General features: G+C 44.0%; 1 protein-coding gene across 6 annotated transcripts in view; it reads left to right on the top strand.

Moving 5' to 3' along the window:
* LOC115095975 (leucine-rich repeat protein SHOC-2) overlaps nucleotides 1–25,752 on the top strand; it is a 147,929-nt gene that overhangs the window by 61,786 nt on the left and 60,391 nt on the right. For all 6 annotated transcript variants that reach the window (XM_029610366.1, XM_029610367.1, XM_029610365.1 and 3 more), the window contains 2 exons: nucleotides 601–1,514; nucleotides 17,406–17,543. In XM_029610366.1, coding sequence (XP_029466226.1) covers nucleotides 737–1,514; nucleotides 17,406–17,543 — 916 coding nt within the window. In that variant the 5' untranslated portion in view covers nucleotides 601–736. The remainder of the gene's footprint in view (nucleotides 1–600; nucleotides 1,515–17,405; nucleotides 17,544–25,752) is intronic.

Genomic DNA, 25,752 nt, shown 5'->3' with positions numbered 1-25,752 from the left:
TTTTTTTTAGTTCTGTCATCTAGTCCAGGTGATTTATTACTCTTCAGCGTTCTCTCTCCTTTTGTATAGTGGGCCATATGACCAGTCATGAATGGCAGAATTTATTTTATTTATTTATATTTTTTAATGAGCTGGTTTCATTTGATTTGAAGATTTTTATTTATTTTTTTGGGGCTTACCGATATTTGATCCTAAGGGCCTGATCACTAAAGCTTTTCTTCTATTCTGTGTTTGAGGAAAACACTATGCTTAGTGAATTAGGTGCTGAATTTGCAATTCTTCAATGATTTGGCGTCTTTTCTTTAAACTGACCACTCTGTACCCATTCTGCTTTTATGGGAAATTTGGTATATTACTGAAATGTTTTCCTAAGATCTTTACTGTAAGTTATACTGTACAGGATAATCTTGTGGCTATAATATTGCTGTCTTAAAATATTATAAACTAAATGTGAGCACAGAGAGATGAAGTGACCCGATCAGCATGTTGGGTATGAAAAGTGAATTGATGTCCATGTTTGCTTTTTCTCTAATCCCAGTGTTGGTGCTGCAGAGTTCTTGTACACAACTTCTCACATCTGCTTTTTCTCTTTTGTAACAGAAAATTGATTGCAAACCCTCTGACTGATGGATGTTGCGCTCTCTGGACTGGATCTCTCGTGCCTTCAGACCCAGTATGTAGCAGACGGACGTCCCTCCACGCGCGCTGCTCTTTCCAGCCCCAGGGTTTGAGATTTATGGTCTACACTGTGAACCTTAAATTTTGGGGGGGGTTTGTCGGGAAGAGAAAAAGAGTTCATGAGGTGCTCTCAAAGGCAGAAGTCGCCATGAGTGGTAGTGTGGGGAAAGAGAAGGACTTAAAGGGCCCGTCCGTGAAGGAGAGGGAGAAGGAGGCCAAGGCCTCGGGAGGACTTGGGAAAGACAGCAAAGAAAAGGAGCCCAAGACCAAAGGCAAGGATGCCAAAGAGGGCAAGAAAGAGGCCAGCGCCGCCCAGCCAGGGGTGGCCTTCTCAGTGGATAACACAATAAAACGTCCTAATCCCGCCCCGGGGGCCCGCAAAAAATCCAGCAATGCCGAGGTGGTCAAGGAGCTGAATAAATGTCGAGAAGAGAATTCAACGCGCCTGGACTTGTCCAAGAGGTCCCTGCACGTGCTTCCGGCCTCCGTCAAAGAACTGACCCAGTTAACCGAACTTTATTTGTACAGCAACAAGCTGCAGTCCCTGCCTGCGGAGGTGGGATGTCTGCTGAGCTTGATGACGCTGGCCCTGAGCGAGAACTCGCTCACCAGTTTACCGGACTCTCTCGACGGCTTGAAGAAACTGCGCATGCTCGACCTGCGGCACAACAAGCTTCGAGAGATCCCTTCGGTGGTGTACAGGCTCGCGTCTCTCACCACCCTCTATCTACGCTTTAACCGCATAACGGCTGTCGAGAAGGAAATCAAGAACTTGTCCAAGCTCACCATGCTCAGTATTCGGGAGAACAAAATCAAACAGCTTCCTGCTGAAATTGGTAAGACAACACCCTATTTATTTATTGCTACCCGCCTGAGAAAACCAGGGAGTCTGACATGAGTGGGAATACCAGGGGAAGGGACCTGCTGATTTCCCAGTTGAACACGTCATTATAAGTTCATGTTGTCACAATATGATCTATGTAGATTCAAGATGCTTGTCATCACTGCTTGTGTTCTCAGGTTTTATACGGAGCCATGGAGCAGTGAACCAACCAGATCACCTGACTGACAGGCACCCTTCCATGGATGTAGGGAGAGAATGGCATTTCCCTGTAGTCAGATTATTTTTTTTTAAATTAACAATACTCACAATGCTTTTAAAATTCAGTTTGCAAATGAAGCTGCCACTGATTTCCCCCTTCCCATTGTGTATTTTGTTCCTCCTGCCTTTTAATGTTCTTTGAAACACCTTCTTTGCAACCTTTACCATTGTGAATTGGGGTCTCGGTGCCGCTGAGAGTTCTTTGCTGGGTCTCATGTAGGGTATAAATAGACTGGATAGCTAGAGAGTGGCCGTGGAAGAAGTAGCATTGGGATAAGACCAATGGATGATAATGGAAATGACATCAGCTCATAGGAGGAGTTGGAGTATGACTTAAGTCTGTAAGGAGACCAGAAGTGACATAAACCTGGTTGTATGGGCAAAGAGTTGGGCTGGGTAGCTCAGGAGACCATTTTCAGTGCTTACTATGCAGCCACCTGCTTTGGAAGCATCGATGACTCCCTCCCTGCAGACTCGGCCACAGTCTGTGGATAAATAGTTGGTGTGGATGAGCAGACTGGATAGGCCATGTGATTATCTGCAGTAACGGTTCTGTGTGGCGGCGAGAATTACCCATGGCCAGCCACAACTTCCCCCTCTCTCCCTCATACTCATGCAACCATGCAACTGTCTCTTGCAAGCCTCCTGGACTCAGTGCCCTGGAGATTAAAAGTTTCTCATTCTGCCAGATTGTTTCCAGCAGATAGAAATATTTCAATAGGGCAAACGAGGAGCCACATCAAGGAAGGATGGACGGTGAGTTGAGATTGGAGGGAAAGGATGAAAGAGAAAACACGATCCAGGAATAGTAGCCAGAATTTTAAGAGGTGGAGGAGAGATCCATGGTAAGGAGGGGGGTGTATATGACTTTGTGTGAAAGGGACCCTCCATGGAATGTGACAGGCGAGGCATGCGTTTGTCAGAGGCTGGATGGAAGAGCATGTGGATGGGTGCCAGAAGCTGACTGTGGAAGGGTATATGTGAGGCAGAGGCTGGGTAGATGGATGTGTGAGTGTGTTAGCAGTGGGTCAGTGGCCATGCATGACAGATTTAGGGGGGGAGGGGGTGTCTGTGGCCGTTTGTGTGTATGCTGGTGTGCAAGTGATGCAGGCTGGACTGGCATGTATGTCTGAGACGGTGACTGGCTTAGTGTGTTGGAGGGAAGAGGTGGCTGTGAGTAGTGGCAATGGTGGAGAACAATGAACAGGGAAAATGGCCATGATATACATAAATGTGTACGTGTGGACAGTGAGGGGGCAAAGGTCTGTGTAACGTAGTAGGACACTTCAGATTATGTTTGGGCGGGTGAGACATAGGACTGTGTCTATATTTACATGAGAGAGTTTCACAATTAGAAAAGTAGTTGTTGGCAAGATGGAGGACCCTTGATCCATCCAGTCAGCCCATGTGTTACTATGCACCGTGCTGCCACAGATTCTCTTGATCTCTGGTCTCCTTCCTCCCTTATCCTGCCCCACAGTAAAAGGTTCTACATCCTGCTTGTGAGTAGGTGACATTGTGATGATCATCTCCTGTAATCTGAGTGTAATGGGACTAGATTATGCAATTGCATTATTGAGAGCGTAACTGTGCGCGTGAACGACAAATCAATTGGAACACACAGCTAAGGAAGATTCATTCCCACTGTATTCTGTGGTGGTTTGTTACTGATACGGTGGCATCGTAATGTGCCATTATCACCTTGAAACATCTGACTGTTAAGGCATTGTCCATGGCCCGCTCTGGATATAAGCCTTCTTTACGTTGTATCCCAAGGAATGCGGACCCATTAGTATCCTCCCATCTCCCGCCACCCTTTTGCATCCACACTGCTCAGTGTGGTGCTATTCACCTTCACTATCTGAAGACATTTTAGAACTGCTTCAGTCTGGCTTTCACACTCTGCATTCCCACAGAAACTGCTCTTGCCAACATCTCCAGTTCCCTGTACGTACCCGGATCAGTCCAGACTGTGTGTTATGCCTCCCTTCCAGCAGATGGAGACAGAGAAAAACTTGAAGGGCACCCTCACTTATACTGAAGGGATGCAGGAGGCACACCAGGTTATCTCCACCTCCAGCAGATGGAGGTGGTGCAAACCCTGCAGTCTTGCCCTGATTCTTGGGTTTTGGCTATTTCCCTTAGAAAAAAAGGTATCAGCAAGCTTTGGAGCTCTGAATCAAGCAGGCAGAAAAAAAAAAGCAAAAAAAGAAAAGACACAGGAGTAACTTTCCAGTCCTCCCAGAGGGTTGGCAGATCCTGCAGGGTCATCCCCACTGGTTGCAGTCTTTGGAGCTGGGGTTGGTTACTTTGCGGCGCTCCGGCCAAGTAAGGACCCGGGGGAGAGATTACCGGTGGTCCGGTCCCTCTCTTACCTCGTGGCAATCTCCTGATTTAAAAAAAAACCGAGCAGCCTGTTGCAGTTATTTTCTTGTCAGTTGCAGTCTCGGATGGCTCTGCTGCGACTTCACCGCGTTTTCGGGCTCCCTGCCATTCCCTTGCCGCGATTTCGCTGTTTTTTGAGCACTCTCGATGCTGTGGCCATCTTTGTGTTTCCTGTGGAGAGTCCTCCTCGCGGCTCTCTCGGTCAGGCATTTGCTCCCACTGCTTTCCTGGAGAGGAAGGCAGCTCTTTTTCAGCAGCTTCAGCAAAGCCCCGAGGTGCACTTAAAAGGTCGGCACCTCGAGAGCCTCGGGCTGACCCGTTCCCTCTCAGCGTGGGAACGGCGGCCATTTTGAATACTTTTGCTGAAGCTCAGGCAAGAGTTATGGGGGCAGGGGAGCTTTCTCCAGTGTTATCAATGGTCCCTGCCAATCCTGATGATCCCTCAGATAGGGACCAGGACATTTTTCAGGAGGATCCCGATTCCCCAGATGGGGATGAGGTCAGTCCTAATCCTTTTTCGTTGGATTTTGTCCTCCTTATGCATAAGGCTTTTTTAGCTTCACAGCCTCTGCACCACTTGACAAGCTGTACTCAATTGGATTTTGGGATTCTGTTCTGGTTTTCGTCTTGCTTCTCCTATCCTACTTTTTAATGTATCCTTTGGTAGTTCTGCCATTGTTCTGCTCGCTCTCTGTGTATCTCAAGGCTCTCTTCTCTTTGCAGTTCTGATCTTGTCCTATGGCTTTCTGTACCACTTCTTTGCTGTTGACTCCAGATCTATCTCTAAATCAGAAATTGCACCACAAATCCAGTCCCAAATTTGAGTCTTCACATCTGACATCACTGCCTGGATGTCCCACTGCCAGGTTAAACTTAATATGGCCATGACTGAACGTCTTGTCTTCCCCCACCTCCCTCTGTTCCTGGCTCTGTGGATGGCCCGCTCAGCCTTCCAGTTCCTAACCTTATGTTCATTGTTTTGCTTTCTGTCTCCATCTTCTCGCACGTTCAAATCACTGCTGGAATGTCTCGTTTCTTCCCGTCTGGCATTGCTGCGATCCATCCCGTCCTTTCCAAGCCTGCTATCAGAACACTCATTCACTCTCGTATCTCCTGCTTAGACTCCTGCAACTTGCTTTTTGCTGGCTTCCCACTGAACCGGCTTTCTCTTTTGCAGTCTGTTTAAAATTCGGCTGTGTGACTTACCTTCCTTCAGCTTTGCTTATGACCATGTAACTATTCTTCTCAGGTCACCACTACATTAGCTCTCCATCCACTTCCTTATGCAGTTAAAGCTTCTCTTATCCGCCTACAATTGCATTCGCTCTGCAGCTCCTCATTATCGATCTATCTTGTCTTTCTCTACCCTTCCTCGTGAATGCTGTTCATTGAACAGGTCGCTTTTCTCTTCCACTGCCTGTTCTCGACTCTGCACTTTCTATCTTGGCTGTGCCATAGTCGGTGCATCATGCCTCCTCTCTGGCCATGATCAAATTCAAGTTGCTTTGAAATCGGATTTGCCTGGCTTTTAATGTGTGGCAGCGCAGGTTTTCATAGGAACCAGCTCAGGTTTGTCTGGCTCGCCATATGCTAAATATTCGTACAGATCCCTGAGGCACTCCACGGTTTACCTATTTCCACTGTGAAAACAGACCATTTAATCCTACTGTTTCCTGTCTTTTAACCAGCTTGCAATCCACAAAAGGACATTTCCTCCTATCCCATGACTTTTTAGTTTTCTTGAAGCCTCTCATGTGGGACTTTGTCGAACGCTTTCTGAAAATCCAAATACACCACATATACCAGTTCACTTTTGTCCACATGTTTATTAACCCCTTCAAAAAAAAATGTAGGATATTTGTGAGGCAAGGCTTCCCTTGGGTAAATCCATGCTGTCTGTGTCCATCAAATCATGTCCATCTGAATGTTTTGTGATTTTTATTCTTTAATAGTTTCCACGATTTTTTCCTGGCACTGAAGTCAGGCTCACTGGTCCTATAGTTTCTCAGATCACCCCTGGAGCCCTTTTTAAATATTGGGGTTACATTGGCCATCTTCCAGTCTTCAGGTTCAAGGGATGTATTTAATGATAGGTTACAAATTTTTATTAATAGGTCTGAAATTTCATTTTTTGTTCTTTCAGAACCCTGGGGTGTATACCATCTCTGGTCCAGGTGACTTACTACTCTTCCTTTTGTCGATCTAGCCTACTACATCTTCCAGGTTCATTGTGATTTGGTTCGGTTCATCTGAAACATTATCTTTGAAAACCTTCTCCGGAATGGGCATCTCCCCAACCTCCTCTTCAGTAAACACCAAAGCAAAGAAATTGTTTAATCTTTCCGCAATGACTTTATCATCCCTAAGTGCCCCTGTAACACCTTGATCATCTAACGGTCCAACCGATTCCCTCGCAGCTTTCTGCTTTGGATATATTTAAAGTTTTTATTGAGAATTTTTGCCTCTATGGCCAACTTCATTTCAAATTCTCTCTTAGGCTGTCTTATCAATGTCTTACATTTAACTTGCCAATGCTTATGCTTTATATTATTTTCTTCTGATGGATCCTTCTTCCAATTTTTGAATGAAGATCTTTTGTTTTAAATTGCCTCTTTCACCACTTTTTAGCCATGCTGGCAATCGTTTGACCTTCCTTCCACCTTTAATGCGTGGAATACATCTGGACAGTGCTTCCAGGATGGTATTTAACAATGTCCACGCCTGTTGCACACTTTTTTTACTTTTGTAAATGCATTTTTCATTTTTTGGGGTTTGTTTTTTTAAACTATTTTTCTCATTTTATCATAGTTTCCCTTTTGAAAGTTTAGTATTAGAGCCGTGGATTTTACTTACTGTCCCTCTTCCATATGATCCCTAATTGCCAAGTGGCCCCACCACTATTATCAGATACATTATATCAACTGGCTTACCTGGATCACCCTTTGATCTCTTTTTAAAAATTAGTGCTACATTGGCAACCCTCCAGTCTTCAGGTATTATGAATGCTGGTATTGATAGTTTGCAAATTTCCAATAGCAGGTCCACAAGTTCATTTCTCAGTACTTTCAGCACTCTGGGATTTTATACCATCTGGTCCAGGTGATTTGCTACTCTTTAGTTTGTTTCCCTAGTACATCTTCCAGGTTCACTGAGATTTTGTTTCAGTTCCTTTGAATATCCTTTCTGGTATGGGTATATATCTTAAATCTTTCTCAGTGAATACTGCAGCAATAATTCATTTAGTCTCTGCTATGGCTTGGTCATCCCTAAGTGCTACTTTTACTCCTTGATCATCTAATGGTCCAACTGACTCCCTCACAGGCTTTTCACCTTGAATGTACCTGAATAATTTTTTTGAGTTTTTGCTTCATGGCAAGCTTCTTTTCAAATTCTGTTTGCCTTCCTTATCAATGCTTTGCATCAATGCTTTACCAGTGCTTATGCTGTTGCCTGTTTTTTTTCTTTATTTGGATCCCTTTTCCATTTCTTGAAAGATGTTCTTTTAGATATAGTCTCTCACCTCACCTTTCAACCATACTGGAGTCATTTGGCCTTCTTTCCACCTTTTCTGATGTGTGGAATGCTTCTGTTTTGGGCTTCCAAGATGGGATTTTTAAACATCCATGCCTGAGCTAAACTCTTAACCTTTGCAGTTGCTCCTTTCAGTTTTTTCCTAACAATTTTCCTCACTTTATCAGTCACCTTTTTGAAAGTTAAATGCTGTTGTAGTAGATTTTTCTTTTTTGTGCTCCCTTTAGTTAAGTGAAATTTGATAATACTGAGATCACTTATTGCCAAGTGACTCCAACACTCTCTCACCAAATCCTGTGTTCCACTAAGGACTAAGTCTCAATTTCCCCTCTTGTTTGTTCATGTACCAGCTGCTCCATGAAGCAGTCTTTTATTTCAACTAGGAACTTTACTTCTCTAGAACGTCCTGATGTAACATTCACCCAGTCAGTACTGAGGTAATTGAAATCACCGATTATTACTGTGCTGCTGATTTTTGTGAGTTTCCCTGTTTTCTTTTAGCATTTCATTGTTTCATTCTGGCCAGGTGGATGGTAATACACCCCCATTACTATTTTATTCCCTTTTTCACCTGGAATTTCTATTCATAAAGATTCAACATTGCATTTTGTTTCCTGCAGAACTTTTATCATTTTGACTCCATACTCTCTTTAACATATAGTGCCATCCATCCTATCATTTCGATATAGTTTGTACCCTGGTATCAGTGTCCCATTGGTTACCCTCCTCTCTGAGATGTCAGTTATAGCTACCTCTTCATCCAGTGCCACACACTCTCTATTAGAGAGAACCAACAAGAACTGGTGAATTTATCCTGTCATCATGGGAGTCTGTACAATTTAACACAGGTGGGGCCACTTCACTTGGTCTGCACTTTTGAAGGGGATTAGTTAAACCAGAAATTTTTTAAATATTTAGGATTGCTGTGGAAGTACTAGGAAGATGGACACTTATCCAACCAAGCTATGCCATGTTTTTATTTCTCTTCATTTTCTAAGGAGGTATAGATTATATTTTTCACTTGGCAGCTGTGGGATAGGATGTGTGAATACAGGTAACAAACGCTGTTTTTAATTCATTTTATTGGCTATATGAGAACAAGTCGATGGCAGAGGGAATTGGATTCAGACAACAGTCCATGCTAGGTCCTGACTTTTTATGGTCCAGGATACTGATCTGCAGTCAGCAGGGATAAAGCACAGGACTGCGTCTATTGCCAACTTCAAAAGCAAAGAATGTTCATGGAGCATTGTCTAAATTATCATGAAGGCTGCTCACCCTGGAAAAACAGGCTCCAGTGCCTGTTACATTTTGGCCTGCATCCGTCTCTAAGTGTATGTAATACTGCTGAATGAGTCTGTCTTCAAGCAGAGAAGCCCCAGACGTTTTCTAGGAAAGCGGTGGAAATCTGCTGCAGATTTTTGGAAGTTTGTGAGCATTTCCAGTGTCCCATGAGGGAGGACTGGAATTTGGTTATGTTAGACTGTAGCATATTTGGCATTGCTCATGTCGGCGTTAAAAACTATAAATCGACTCTCCAAATTGAAGGAGAATTTATCAACAGTGTCGCCGAATCCCTGGTTATAAGCCTGAACGGAACAGTGTCTGTAAGAGTAAAGATGCGAGTGTAAACTCCAAGATGTGAAAATCACATCTAGCTCTCACGTCACAACTTGTTCGTAGTAATGAAAAGGTGAGAAGTAAATTGAATGTACAATACATAACAGGGGAGCTCCCTCTCTTTTTTTTTTAATTTAAATCCTAATGCCCAGTGTTCTGTGAATTTTGATTCAGATCAGCCTCCTCAATGTGCAGCAAAGTGTTGACTCTGACTCCTGATGAGTTGACCTCTTTGACTCTGCTGTAGTGTAGGAACCTGGTGGAAGGCCTCGGCTGCTGGGGCTCTCAGCCGCCCACTCTGCACAAGAGCTCGCTTTGGGGTTTGAACCCAAATTGGATGATAGATTGGAGCCCGAAGCCACCTGAAAAACCATGGCGGCTGCCAGCGAGCAGCCTGGCGTTCGGCACATCCCTGCATGCTCTCCCGTGTATTGTATATTTTTTTTCAGACCTGGGCAGGAATCGAAATGAATTTTTTTGCCGGGAGCAGAAGGAGTGCAGATTGTTCACAGGTCATGGGGAAGGCGGGCTCTGCCTTCTTCAGATCTGGGTCTGCCCACAACTAGAAGGCAAAGACCTGCAAGAATGGGAATTTCTTGGTGGGGGCAGAAGGGATTTTTGCCTGCCTGAAAGGAAGCTTTCATTTGTATTTCAAAGTTGTTTTCTCCCAGTATTTCCCACCTTTGCTTTGAAAAGAAAACATGAAGAGTCGGTGACATGCCCTGAAAGATGAATCCGCCTCATTTTTATAAACCTCCAGGTGGAGATTGCCAGCCACAGTTTGCCCCTCCTTGGGACTCTAGAAGTGCATAAATCATGTTTATTGTTCAGAAGCCGCATATAATAGACATTTACATACCTGAAAAGTATAAATAATGCATACGAGGCAAGAGGTTTGAAGAAAGTGTCAGACTCTGGCGTCTCTCTGTAAGGAAGTGTTTACTTCTTCAATTTTTGATTTCCTGCTCATCCTATCAAGTCTGAAGGTGGGTACAAATGTACAAATAAGGATCCCGCCACGGGAAGGGTGTGAACTGCAGGGAGCAGCCTCCCAGAGGATCTGGTGGCAGGAAATGCTGTACATGAATTAGAGCAAGTAGGGTAGAAGGACAGAGACTCGAGACACTGGGTATGGGCTGTGGAATTGCTGACCAGATAGGCCCAGAGGTCTTTATCTGCCGTTAGATTTTGGTTTGGTTTTTTTTTTTTTGACTGTATGAGGAAGTTGGTGCTCTTCCTGCTTTCAGCTGCTGCTGTTAGTTGACGAGCAATACAAAACGTCACCAGAATCCCTCACGGAAACTGCCTTCCAAGACTGCTGTGTGCGTCCCTAACAGCTTCTAGGGTTGGGGTCCTGTCCCACAGGGACACAAGGTCTCTGAGTGAACCACCTTCTTGCACTGTGTATTATGCGCCTGAAGGGAAATCTGTGGCAGCCAAGCCTCATCCTGTATTGCAAGAATGTGAGGCATAGCAACCTGTGTGAAACAGACGGTGCAGATATGGCCAGAAAGAGCTAGAGAAGGACTGGAACACCCCCACATTTTAAAACAAAGGAGTAGAGGGGGCAGGCAGGTGTCAAGGTGGAACAACTCCTTCTATATACAAGTGCAAGAAAAGGGAGGCGGCTTGGTTAGTTAACGTGGCTGCCACATTGGTCTGCCAGAGTGCGCCCACTGCTGCTGCCAGCAACACTTGCAATAAGTCTCCTCCAGTGCTCGGTGCCCGCTCGGCCTGGGAGTAACTCAGAGGCTGGAAGGGCACAAAGGAGCGGGAAGAACTGGAGGTGCTGTGTGCATCGTACTTGTTGTACAAGTGGAGTCCAGCTATCCATACTCTGCATGCTTCCCATTACCACACTCCAGGAGGAAGTGTGGTAATGGGAAGAAGGATGTTTTCAGGTGAGGGCACTGGCTGCTTCAGTGGCTCATCTTTGAGAAATTCTTATCGAGGACATTTGTCCATACCTTCACGTCCCACTACTGTCTTGATGAGTTTTCTAAGACTATCAATGACTTTGGGAAAGCAGTTTTGTGTAACCTATTCTCACTGTAGTCCACTTTTCCATGGTGGAGTCTGGGTTGCTTGTTCAGTAGAGCTCCACTGCAACCCTCAGCTTGGGACACCCTATATGTATTGGTACAAATTAGGTTGTAAGCCCTGTGGGGGTAGGGAAATACCTATAGTCTCTGAATGTAATCTGCTTTGATGTACACTTTGAAGTGCTGAAAACCAGAAAATGTAAATAAATTCAGCCTGCTTTTATCAATGGAAAAAGCAAGTTTGGTACCATAAACAGTATTTCCCATAGATAAATGAATTAGCCATGGAATATCTACCCTCCTGATTGGAGAGTAGACTACTCAGCTTTCTTTATTTTTTTATTCTTTATTTTCAAATATTTATTTATTTTCAAATATTTCCAAGAACTAATTCTTGTACAGAAAATGTTATGTCTGCAAACAGGAAAACTTAAAAAAAAGAAAAGCAAACATTAATACATCGAACACTACATATCAATTTCAAATTTTCCCAGACATCTTAATTATAAGCATTAAGGGGGGTAGTATCAAGAGCGAGAGATAGACATTAGAAAATTACTTTTCTTAATCAAAAAAAATGGTAGCCGAATAGTACTGTTACTTATTCCTTAACCAGAGCCTATCGCTGTGGCTTCTAGGGAGCATGCCACTAGGAACGCCTTGAGATGTTCTGGTTCCTGGAAGACACAATTTACATTTTTATATCTAATGCATGCTTTGCACAGATATTTTAGTACGAATTTAGCACCAAGTTTAAGTATGTGTGTACGCATTGTCAGGAATTCTTTCCTACATGTTAAAAACCTGGTTATTCAAACAAGCATACTGTTAATCCCTTCCTTGTCTCTTCCGACCTCCCAGTCTCCTTTACTCCAGTTCTCCATTACTCCAGTTTCCATAACCACAACTATTTAACCCTTTCACTACCTAACTTACCTATAGCCATCTCTGGTAAACCCCAACTATGTTTCATTGTCACTTCAATTTGCTTCAACAGCTAATGCCTTTGACTGTCGTACAGTTGTGTAAATATATTATGTAATATAGTTGCTATCGCAACAAAGTCTTAAGTTTTTTTTGTTCCTGTATACTTCCTGCTAACACTTTGTCTTGGCCCCTTAGACCATTCCGCTCTCTCATCCAGTTCCTTATGATTCCCTGTTAATTGTAACTTTTTTACTCTTCCTTTCTCTCTTTTAGTTTTTGACTCCCCAGTTGTATGTGAACCAATGTGATATTCATTTGAATGTCTGTATATAAAAGTTATAAATAAATAAATATATCTGGGAATATCCAGATTGGATGACCATAAAATATACTTTGTCTATGGCGGAAAAATAATCTCATGATATGGTTTCGTTCTGACAAAAAAGCGAAGGATACCAATAGCAGTTTTCTAGCACTAATCACAGATTCTTGGGACATCTCTAGAATATTAGTTATGTCTAAAGGTGAAATTTGTCCAGGTGGTAATTCTTGCCTCTCCATCTGGTCACGTTGCTGAAGATAATACACCTTCAACTACCACAGATAACGCGGTCTCAGGTATTTTTAACACTTGCATCATATACATCATTAAAAGTTCCAGAGGCGAAGTGGTTCTAACAATTGGAAAATTAAGTATTCGAAGATTTATGAGCTCTTAAGGAATTTTCCACCATCTCTAGTCTTTTTGTAGCAGTTGTTGTATATTTTCAACTGTTGAAATCCTCTTGTTCAAATCTTCTACTTATCAAAATTCAATATTAATTTGTTATGAATTGTTTTTTGTTTTTTTTTATATCAGTCACTTGGGCCAAAGTTTTTATTGAATTTTCAATAGATTTTAACACTATCCAAATTCCGTCAAGGGTTATATTCTCAGGTTTTGTTGCTATTAGTGTCTCTTTAGTAGTTCCTAGTGGTATATCTCCCACCTCCAACGCAATAGCACTGCTCACCCTGTTTCCTTGGTTTAATGATGTTCCTACAGCATACTGGGCCGGCATTATGGAGGGTCCAATAAAACAAATCGGAAGGCGGTCCCACGTAGCCAAAGCAAAAAAACAACAAAGGGACAACCTTATGCCGTGGAAAGATTTTATTAATATATTCTATTAGAGAGCCTGACTCCGGCCGAGTTTCGCAAATTAAGGCTGCATCAGGGGCTAAAAACATAAAAAAATAAAAACACGTGAAGCAGAGTGAATTGCCCGCGTAACTAAGGTAAATAACTTTAGTCCATTCTTTTTTGCCATTGGTTTAATAGACGTAGTAAGTTTTAAGTTACACAAGAATTTTAAGTTAAGAATTTTTTTTTTTGATTTTTTTAAGGGGTCCTAATATAGATAAACCTCTTATTAGAGCATATTCTCATGGCAGATATAAAAGACATAATACCCTTCCGTTTTCTGTTATGTGACACATGACTTTTGGTTCTGTTAAATTGTGGAGTGTTGAGATACACGATGTAGTTAAGTCTCAGTTACAGTCTGTCTAATTATGTACAATTCCATTGTAGACTAAAACTTGACTTGCCACTATATCACTACATAAAGGCATGTCTATATCATCAGAAGCTACGTGAGTTAAAAATCTTTTTCAAGTTTTGAAATTATACATATGGTTTTGTATTTTTATTGTTTGATTTAAAAAATTTTTATTTTTTATGTTTTTAGCCCCTGATGCAGCCTTAATTGGCGAAACTCGGCCAGAGTCAGGCTCTCTAATAGAATATATTAATAAAATCTTTCCACGGCATAAGGTTGTCCCTTTGTTTTTTGCTCCGGCATTATGGAGGCCATCGTTTGTTCTCTCCAAATCTCTTGAGCTCACACCTCCAAACTCCTGCTGCTCCAGATTTGTGCTTGGGCCTCCTTCCTGCTCGGCTTTGCTGTTTCTTTCTCTGTCCACCGCTGAGATTTCTGCTGCTTCTACCAAAGCTAGGAGTGGTAGAAAGCTGTTCCCAGGGTGAGCGGAACTTGACAACATCAGGGTTAAGGGGGACGGTGTTTGCTCTAACACTGCTCCCCCAGCAACCCCGCGATTGGGGGCTGCTGAGGATAAACAAAGGGTGAGTCAGTTGTAACTCCCCTTAGTTTTCCTTTCCTCTTTGTATGAGGCATTATAGAAAAGTTTATTTTCAGGAAATAAGCCTTTCCTCGCGGTGCTTACCAACCGACCTGTTCGGCCATCTTGCCCCCCCCCCCCCCCCCCCTCTCCCACTACACAGCTTTCTAGCTCTGGGACAGACTCAAGCTCATGAAGCAACACCTGTGTAGGAAATCCTCAAAATGCTCAATAGAGCTCAAAGCTCTTCAGTATCATTGGATGATGTCACCATTATGTAATGGCTAATTAATCATGCTATCTATGGAAAAGGCTGTTTACAATAAAATTGACAATCTTCTTAAACCAGCCCCTAGAAATTTTTAGTATTACTAAACCTTTGTTGACTAGGCCTAAATGTAATTCTAGTGAAATCTATCTACCCTTTGGGATCATGCCCAGGTACTTCTGACTTGGCTTGGCCACTGTTGGAACCAGGATACTGGGCTTGATGGACCTTTGATCTGTCCCATTTTGGCAATTTTATGTTCTCATGTAACCTGGATATAGTTTATTTTGTGGGTGGGATCTGTAAAGTAGCAAGTGGTCCCTGAAATTGGTCGTCATCCTCATTGACTACTTATTCATTTTCTCAAGAGCTAAATTGGATACTTCTCAGGTGGTAACTCTGAATAAGTAGAGGAATTTTTAGCTTCATTAAAGCCTTCAAAGCTGCTCCTTGGACCCTTTCCCATCATGGCTTGTTTGATTAACAATCAGGCCGATTCAGTAAAGTCCGCGGGAGAGCGGACGAACGCCTGCTCTCCCGGCGCGTGCACCGGCCACTTGCTGGTGCACGTGATTCAGTATTTAAATTAGGCCCGGCGGTAAAAACAGGCAAAAGGAGGCAGGCACTAGCGTGTCCCTAGCGCCTCCTTTTTGACAGGAGCGGCGGCTGTCAGCGGGTTTGACAGCTGACGCTCAATTTTGCCGGTGTTGGTTCTTGAGCCCGCTGACAGCCACGGGCTCGGAAACCAGACGCCGGCAAAATTGAGCGTCCGGTTTTCGACCCGACAGCTGCCGGCCGACTTCCAATTTTTCTTCTTTTTTTTTTTTTAAACTTTTTTTTACTCTTCGGTTCCTCCGACTTAATATCGCCATGATATTAAGTCGGAGGGTGCAGAGAAAACCAGTTTTTACTGCTTTTCTGTGCACTTTCCCGGTGCAGGAAGAAATTAGCGCCTACCTTTTGGGTAGGCGCTAATTTCAGAAAGTAAAATGTGCGGCTTGGCTGCACATTTTACTTTCTGTATCCCACGCGCATACCTAATAGGGCCATCAACATGCATTTGCATATTGAGGGCGCTATTAGGTTCGGTGGGTTTGATGAGCGTTTTCCGCCCCTTACTGAATAAGGGGTAAGGGAAAACGCGCGTCCAAGGGCAGGTTAACAGTGCACTTCGTCGGAGTGCACTGTACTGTATCGGCCTGAATGACTTTTTCTAGTCCTATTGCTGATGTTATCAGTGCCTCCTTTTGTGAAGGTGTGATGCCTAACTCATTAAAAAAAAATGCTAATAGCCAACTCTAGACCGTATCAAACGTGCCAACATTGAAAGAACACATTTCTCTTGCTCTTCACTCAGTTACGTAACTATGTTGCTGGATGAGATTACTAGAGGCTCACCAGTAGATGCAGAGACGTTGTTCCTTTCTTTGAGTTGGATAAAGACAGAGCCACTATTGTTGGGCCTGGTCCTACCTTGGGCGCTTGACACGTTCGCACCAGATTCTCTTGCAAAGACTCTGTGTTCAGGATGGGGTCCACTAAAATGGTTCAATTTAAGAAAATAAGAACATGCCATACTGGGTCAGACCAAGGGTCCATCAAGCCCAGCATCCTGTTTCCAACAGTGGCCAATCCAGGCCATAAGAACCTGGCAAGTACCCAAAAACCAAGTCTATTCCATGTAACCATTGCTAATGGCAGTGGCTATTTTCTAAGTCAACTTAATTAATAGCAGGTAATGGACTTCTCCGCCAAGAACTTATCCAATCCTTTTTTAAACACAGCTATACTAACTGCACGAACCACATTCTCTGGCAACAAATTCCAGAGTTTAATTGTGCGTTGAGTAAAAAAGAACTTTCTCCGATTAGTTTTACATGTGCCCCATGCTAACTTCATGGAGTGCTCCCTAGTCTTTCTATTATCCGAAAGAGTAAATAAGAGTGTACAATTTGTTTTTTAGATTGTATTCTAGAGGTTAAGCTAAAAGAGAAACTGTCTGCGTTTAAAACGGTTTCTACTGATGTTCCTCAAGGTTCAGCATTGTCGGACATTTCTAATTTCTACTTTGCTCCTTTTGTGGCTCCGGGTCACAGTGTAGTCTTTATGCAGATACCAGCCAACGTATTTTATCCGTAGTTTCTCCAGTTCAGGTGGCTTTAGATTTTGGAGTTTGGTAGCATTGCCTTGCTTTTCTATAAGTGCTAGGGCTTAATGTTCATTTTCAGAGCTCTGCAGGAAGATGGGCCTGAATATCTGAGAGTTGGTAGCCTTTTATGCACCCATAATTGGGCATTTGCAGTTGTAGGCCCTGTGCTTTGGAATAATCTCCCACTCTCTCCCAGACAAGACTTTGATCTGGTGGTGGTTAGGAATAAAAAGGTTCACCATTTGGCTGAAGCATTCTCTTTCAATATCTGAGTTAGTTGTTTGTTCAGTTAATTTTTACGCAGGTTTGATTTTATTTATTAGCATTTATAAACTGCCTTCCAGGTCAAAAAAGATCATCCAAAGCAGTGTACAACCAATAAAAACACAATTTGCTCATTTTATAGCTCTCTTTTTCAGGTATGTTGTTGTAATGTTACTCTTTTTATGTTTGATTGTAATCTGCATTGTTTGATATTTTTGAAAAAGGTGAATCAGAAATGTTTTAATAAATGTTAATTAGCATTGGTGCTTTACAAATCCCGGTTATATTATTGTCTGTCTGAACCTCCTCCCCCTCCAGGTGACCTGTGTAACCTCATAACGCTGGACGTAGCCCACAATCAGCTTGAACACCTTCCAAAAGAGATAGGAAATTGTACCCAGATCACCAACCTGGACCTGCAGCACAACGAGCTTCTGGACCTCCCAGAATCCATAGGTAAGAGACACTTTCTCCTTAACTGTTGAGCCGAACGTCTTGGTTTCATAGCACGGCAGGTGTGAGATTCCTCAGAAGAGAGAGGTAGCCATGTGTCTGTTCCTGGTCTGGGAAGCGTCTGCAGCAGGAGATGCTGGGTTTGCACTGGGCAACTCGCATGGCTTCAGTCTTGTCTCCTTTTATACTTGCCACCAGTGCTCAGCACCACGGAGTTGCAGGGAATCAAAGAGGCTACAAATGCAGAGGCAGTGGTGGTGTTCAGTCTGGATCTTGGCTGGATGCCCCCTCCCATACGAGCAGAACTTGAATATATCTCTCTAGAATAAGGAGCTGTTCAGGAGAGGAGAGGGCAGTTAATCCACTGAAACGATCTGTCCCTCCTTCGGTTGTGGTAGTTCCAGAAACATGCACAGGGCTGAGCATTTTGTCCCAAGTAATTAAACTCACATTGAGCAGATGGCAGGATAAAACAAACGCTGTTTAAGTAAACACTGCCAGTGTGGTTTCAGCTTTATGTTGCCTACTGCAGGGTAGTGTTTAAAAATAAGAAAAAAGAAATGTTTGGAATTACATCTAATGCCCACACAACCTTCAGCGCCTATGAGAAGCTTCCAGGTTGGGAGGTTTGGGAGTCGGAGCTACCGAAGTTCTGGCTAAATTCAGTGATTTACTCAATTTATAAAGAGGATCTTTAGATCAGCATGAATGCACAAAAAATAAAAAGCTCAACTATCCCCCAGTAACTTTATAACATCGTGCCCTTCTCCAAGGCCGGTACACAACAAATGGCATCACGAATGGTTTACTGTGGTGACTTCATCCCATAATTCCAGGAACTGCACAATTGTGCACTTATTGCTCATTGGTGTGTGGTGCGTGTATCAGGATTTTAGCTCAATACATTATCTTCACTTAGGATCATACAAGCTTTCTGCGTGCTTCATGTGATCTCCACGGATTTGTTTGCGTTTATGAGGGGGAAACAAGTCCAAGGACATTGTCAGGGAAGTTGGGAGGGAGCGTGAAGAGCACTGGGACCTCCCAGATAAAGGCTGCCACATAAGCAGTCAGTCTGATGTATTGTTGGGGCTTAATTGTAGAAGTAATTGCCCTGTGACTAATCTTTGAGGGCAGTCGCTTTATGCAGTGGTTAGGAGTCTGCTGTCATCTGTTCCTCTGTCTGGGTTTATTGTCTCATGTTTGTCACTTACTAATCCTGTGGCAAGAAGGATCAGTAGAAAGCGGCAGGAGAGTAAATCTGGCCATGCTTTAGAAATGATGACAATAATTACTCTGTGTACCTTATATGATCTCTGGAATTACCTGGTGCGGTGAGATTTGTGTCTCTCGTGCCAGTTTCCATTTTTATGGAATATGAATGTTAAGAGGGGGTGTATAAACTTGAAAAAGTTTTAAAGTTGGTAAATGACATGCTTGGAGATAATGTTTATCCTGCTCCCCCTCCTCCATCAAAACTCAATCAAACTTGTTTCATAATGAGAAGCTGGGAAATTTTAAAATCACTTTTTTTTTCTTTGCATGGTTAAGGGAAAATTGAAATTTTGTTGGAAGTTTGCAAATGCTGCCTGTAACATCTATATTTTGAACTTTCTAGCTAGCATTCTATGATTTATTTTTTTTTTAATCCTATGTGTAACAAATTCATGGATTGAATTAAATTTGCTGCTTCTGTTTTTAATTTGCTCCTTTTTGCCTGTGTACTGGGGCCTCAGATTGACTTTTAATAAACCAACCAAATAGCACTAACTGTCAGTAACAACCCTACCCAATGCAAATATTACACTAGACCCTAAAACACCAATATACTTCCTGTTACATCAAGCTAATTTGCAATAGCAAATTAGCAGAAACTGTATGCTAGCAGAATACCTCATCTCTGTCACACATACAGAACACAGACGGCTCCTCACCAAATACAGAATAGGGACCATAAAGTTTATATAGAAATGTGCAGATAAATTAGAAACCACAACAAGCCAGACTCTGTATGCAGTACTTCATAAAACATCAAACAAATTAAATGTAAAATCATACTAAGAAATTTCAAACTAGCAGACCCATCAACAATTAAAACTAAGGATAAAAGAAATTTGCCAGTCTGCCACGGTTTTATTTATTTTTTATATTCCACCTATACAGGACCAGCTGTGCTAGGCAGATTACAGTAAAACATAGGTTAAAAATGAACACATTTAGCCACAGCACCATAACAGCTCGTCAGTTCTGTCTGTGGAAGGCAGGCAAGTCGTTGGTGCACTACTGTGGTGGTTTCTCTGCCTGCCGGCACGTGGTCACCACAGTGCTATGGTGTGAATACATGAGGAGAGGGTCATCGTGTGAGAGCGTGAGATCCTCTCCTGATAAGTCTCTCTCGTGCATAATGCCTGAGACTTGGCATGTCTGCAGTTCTGTGAGACTGTTCTCCCCGTAGTCCATTCTCCTCTTGGGGCCGTCTTGTTTAAGTACGCACTTCCTCTGTGCAGCCCTCAGCCTGGGATTTCCTATGTGTTATGGCTTGCTGATGGAGAAAGTAAATTTTACTTACCTGTAAACAGGGTTCTCCATAGACAACAGGATGAATTATCTATCCTGGTCGCCGGCCACCCTGAAGAGTCAACTTCCTTGCTAAAGCTCAAGCTCTGTAAAAGCAGCACATGTGCGTGGTAATTCCCAAGCATGCTCAGTAAAGTCTTTACGGAGCGCTCAGAACTGGGCCTGTGTTGCCACCTTTGGATGATGTCACCCACACATAAGGCTAATTCATCCCACTGTCTACAGAGTACTCTGTTTACAGCTAAAGCAAACTTGCTTTGTCTGCAACACATAGCCACTGTGCTCTGTATAGAAAAATGTACACATTAAAAACGTCTTCATGTGCCTCTTCTGCTACCCCATTGCTCTTGGATTTCATTGAAACCCTGTGACTTTCCAGATCTTTTTGCTTGTTGCATTCTGTGTCAGACAGCAATTACGGAGATGCAAAAAGTATTTTCATACAACAATGGGCAGTTTAGTGGGAGAGTGTGGGTAGAGTCCAGCCACAAATAGTTACTGTCAGGGATCTGTTCATTCCACCTAAGGAATTCTGACTGATCATATCCTTCAAGAACAGTTTTGGATTATCACTTAAGTTTAGTTTGCAATCTTGTACGCCTTCATGAGGATCCCCAGAAAGGAGTTTATGCAATCTGGGTTAATATGCATGTTACTGTTATCCTAAACAGTGTATAGTGCTACCTTGTAGCACTATAATATTTAGAAACAATTAGCTGACCAGGAGTAGAAGCCACTTTAGGCCTTCCTTAGTATCTTAGTGGATACTAAGGATACTGTGTAGCACATTCTGTTAGCACCAGAAACGTCCTCGATGATCCTGGAGATTCAGGTACTAACTCCGTGGCTGGCAGGAAGCTCTCTGTTAGAATTCCTTGGGAGAAAGCGATCGTTCGTGTTGGCGCAACGTGTTGAAGCTCGGGGATTTTTCCAGCAGCTTCCTGTGTTGTGATCTGACAGTGAGGCAGGCAGAGTTGGACTCGCATGCGGGCCAGACTTGTGAATCCCTTGCCAGGTTCCTCCGTGTCTGTGTGCGCCCCTGGCATTACACCCATGTTTGTTGGCGTGACGCCCATGTTGGTCTCATTACAGGCAGCTTCGTGGGCGTGGTGCAAGATAGATGAGAACAAACTCTGAAATCAATGTGTTCATGGATTTTTAAATTAGAATTCATGGCCATTAGGTTAGATATGTCAAAGAACGTCACTACATTTTTTTTTTGCCTACTAAAGTGCTTGGATTTTGTTAATCTGAAATTGTTGCAGTAAACCTTTTTTTGCATCAGTGATGGCTGATGTATAAACAGGAAGCGATCCAGTCTTACTGAACAGAAAGAGGCTAGCTGCTCTCCTAGAAATGTTTGTTTCCGAGCAGGAGGAGTCGGTTCAGCCCTATAGCTCGGTGGCAGTGGTGGTGTCCTGCTATGTGGAGGGATTGATTCCTGGATTAGCGCTCTCATATCTCAGGTCGGCTGGCAATGCTGCGGAGGCAGCGTTCCCAACCCTTAGGTGGGGGGAGGTGGCCGTGGTCATTAATAAGGGCGACCTCTGGTGGCTGGATTTATAGCCACATGCTAGAGGGTTGTGGAAGGGGCCCTTGCCAAAAACAGTCTCTTCCATAAACAGACTGGGTATATGGGGGGGGGGGGGGGGTTTGGATCCCTGGGTGTTTGGAAGTGAAGGCTCAGGGCACTAACAACCCAGCACTGGTTTCAGTTGAGCTGGAAGAAAAAGGAGGGACTAATGGGCGCTCCCCCCCACCCCAAATAAAAGCAAAGGAGTTTTGTTGCTAATTCTACTGCATTCATGGCGGTCGGGTTTCACTGTTTGTGCTATTTACCTCTTTAGAAGCAGGTTGCTTTCATATTTTCGGGTGTATAGTTAGGACCACAGACCTAGAAGTAGGTTACTTTTTGAACTGTTTGGCAGTATCTTATATTCAAATCAGTGCCTATAGAGCGTTAAGCGAGGCTGCTGGGTAGAGACCTGCTACTGCGGCCCGGGGCCATGCTGAAGAAGAGAAGAGATTGAAGGAAGGACACAGAGAGAAATAGATCACATGGCGGGAGTGTTGGGAAGGGGGCAGGGGTTGGTGCGCACTTTGCACAGTAGCCCTGACATCTCAGGTGAGTCATTTCGAGTCATGGTTACAAGGTTTTAGGTGATGTTTCAACATGTTAACTTTAAATCTGGCAGATTTTTTTTTTTTTTTAAACTCTCAAATTAAAAATGTATTTTTTCAGGAAATCCTAGACTTTCTTTCAAGGGCTACGTACACAGTTGCCTTTTAAATCCTTGGACTTCCCACAGGATATATACAATGAATATATTTGACACATTTGCATGTACTGCATCTCCGATATATGCATATTTGATTCTACGTGTATTCACTGTGGATCTCCTGCAAACCTGACAGGCTGCGGGGTCACCAGGATGGGTTTGGGAAGCTCTGCGTTTCCTAGTGTGTAGACAGATGGACTCAGGACCAGTGGGTTTATGCTCCCCTGCCAGCAGATGGAGACGAGCAAGCTGATGTCACAGTATACACAACCCTGCAATGACCCCAGCCTGCCAGTATTCTCCGTCTCCAGCAGATGGTGGTTATGCATTTCCCTATGGGGATTGTTTTGAGCTTTTTGGAAGGAGAAATTTAAAATTTTAAACTGAGGAAAAGAGAGCCCTGCTCTCCTGTGGTAATACTTAAAGGTCCCTCCCTCGGTAGAGAATTCCTGAGGTGATTTCCGTGGACCCTCAGAGGTGTGCCTTGCACCAGTAGCTGGGTTTCCCAGCGTGGACTTAGCTGCTAGTTCAGCTGACAGGCAGCGGGTGCAGGAGGCAGAGTGCAGCGGTGATGGCAAGCATTGGAGTTCACATTTCAAAGGCTCCTCAGACTGAGGACTATGGTTCTGGTGCCCATGTATGGGGCAATATTCCATTTATTTTGTTGTGCCCAAGAAGGGAGGGCTCCTTTCATCCCATCCTTGGATCTCGAATGTTAAGTCACTTGAAGGTGATTAATTTTTTAATGGAAACCTTACGCTCTGTAATAATGGCAATGTAGTCGGGGGAATTTATGACCTCCTTGGATCTGTCAGAGGCTTACCTTCATATTCCCATCTGATTGGAGCACCAATGCTTTCTATGCTTTGCGGTGTTAGGGCACCATTATCAGTTTCGGAATTGCCTTTTGGTCTAGCCACTGCTCCCAGAACATTTTCCAAGATTATGGTGCTGATAGCGGATATTTGGATAACTGGCTGATTCAAGCCAAGTCTCAGGAAGAAAGCTGCCTGGTGACACACAAGGTGATCTCCTTATTTCAGGAGTTTGGGTGGTGAACCTGGCCAAGAGCAATCCCAGTCGTTGGAGTATCTTGGGGTCCGGTTTGACAAGGAACAGTTTTCCTACCAGAAGTTCGGATCTAGCGATTGATCTCTCAAGTGCGTCAGTTGATGAACACCGTACACCTGATGCTGTGGTCCTATCTACAGGTACTCAGTTTGATGGCAGCTACCCTGGAAGTGGTTCCTAGGACAAGGGTGCATATGCATCCTCTTCAGTGCGCTCTGTCTTGTTGGAACCCACAGTGATAGTTGCAGGAGGATAGTCTGAGAGAGGGCATTCCCTTGTTCTCTGGCCTGGTTGGTTCTCACGACAGATGCAAGTCTCCACGGTTGGGGAGTTAATGGCCCAGGGGTGCAGGAATGCCAAAGAATCCTGCTGGAACATCAATTGCCTGGAAGCCCAGGCAGAACGGCTGGCATGTTTAGAGTTCAGCCACAGGCTGCGGAATCGAGCGGTTCGCATGATGTTGGACGACAGTGACCTATATCAATCGCCAGGGAGGAACCAAGAGCCAGAAAGTGTTGCAGACCAGCTGATAGAATGGGTGGAAGATCATCTGCAAATGATCTCGGCCTATTACATTGCAGGAAAAGACAACGTAAAAGCAGACTCTCTCAGCAGGGAGGGTCTGGACCCAAGAGAGTGGGTGTTGTCAGGCAAGGTGTTTCAGCTGATTATGGATTGCTGGGGTGTTCCTTTCCTAAACCTGTTCGCGATTTCTTGAAATGTGAAGGTTCCTCGTTTCTATAATCGCAGGAGAGAGCAGTGGTCCCTGGGAATTGATGCTCTCGTACAGGTCTGGCCAGAAGACAGATTGCTTTATGCCTTTCTTCCGTGGCTCTTTCTGGGCAGGATAATTTGAAAGATCGAAGACCACAGGGGGCTAGTACTCCTGGTGGTGCCAGACAGGCCCAGGCGTTCATGGTATACAGATTTGGGATGGTTCCTGGTGGAGGCCTCCCTTCGTCTTCTACCGCCCATGAATCTGCTTCAGCAGGGACTGCTTCTTCACGAGGGTCCAACTCTTGAGAGGGCTCGCCTGTTAAAGCATGATTATTCCTCTGCCGTGATTGCCACTTTATTCCATGCTCGCAAGTTCTTCATTTCCTTGGCTTATGTGTGGGTTTGGAGAGTTTTTGAGGCCTGGTGTGAGGAGCAGGGTGTTATTCCTCGTTCAGTTAAGATCCCTCTTATTCTGGATTTTTTGCAGGATGGATTGAATAAAGGTGCAGGTTGTGGCTCTTGCCTGTTTCAGAGGCCTGGTGAATGGTGTTTCCTTGTCTCATTCTGATGTGGCCTGTTTTTTGAAGGGAGTGGAGCACCTTAAGCTTCCCTTGAGGTTACCGGCTCCATTGTGGAGTCTTAATTTGGTGCTGAACTTCTTGGTGGGCCCCACGTTCCAACCACTGCATAGGCTTTCCTCAGTTGTTGACTTTTGAAGAGACTGTTCCTGTTCCTGATATTTGAGCTGCAGGCATTGTCTTGCTGGGAGCCATTCTTTCAGGTGACTCCGGGGGCATTACAGCTGCATACTGTTTAATCCTTCTTGCCCAAGCTAGTCTCAGACTTGCATTTGAATCAGTCCATCTCCTTGCCATCCCTGGATAAGGTTAGGGATGCGGAGGAGTTTCATCTTTTGCGCTCCTTGGATGTTAAGCGCCTTGTGCAGTATCTGGCGGTCTGAGTCTTTTCGAAAGACAGATTGCCTGTTTGTTCTCCATGGAGGGAGTAAGCAGGGAGCTCCGGCTTTGCGGGCTACCGTAGCTCGTTGGATTAAGAAGGTGGTCACAGCCGCATATGTGGATTCTGGAAGCCATTGCCTACTCAGGTTAGGGCTCATTCCACTAGGGCTCAGGCAGTGTCATGGGCAGAGGTTAGACTGTTGTCTCCCGTCAATATCTGCCGAGTTGCAACATGGTAGTCCTTACACACTTTTTTCCCAGGTTTTATTGTCTGGATATGCACGCCGGGGAGGATGCAGCTTTTGCACGTGTGGTGTTGACTGGACCGTGGGTAGCCTCCCATCCTGTTGGTGTAGCTTTGGTACATCCCACTGGTCCTGAGTCCATCTGTCTACATACTGGGAAATGGAGAAATTACTTAGCTGATAATTTTGTTTTCCTTAGTGTAGACAGATGGACTCAGCTTGCTGCTCTCGGCTGCTATGTGAGTGTGTCAATAGTCCTCCTGTGGGGCTCTGAGTCCCAAGGGTTTACTAGTAAGTGTTCATCCAGTCCCTAGCTTGGGGTACCTAGAATGTTATGAGAGTTCAGTGTTTTTGCTTGGTTGAC

Source organism: Rhinatrema bivittatum, chromosome 7 (genome assembly GCF_901001135.1).
Source record: "Rhinatrema bivittatum chromosome 7, aRhiBiv1.1, whole genome shotgun sequence".
Lineage (NCBI taxonomy): Eukaryota > Metazoa > Chordata > Amphibia > Gymnophiona > Rhinatrematidae > Rhinatrema > Rhinatrema bivittatum.
Note: the sequence above shows the minus strand (reverse complement) of the source record. Positions and strands in the feature narration are given on the sequence as shown.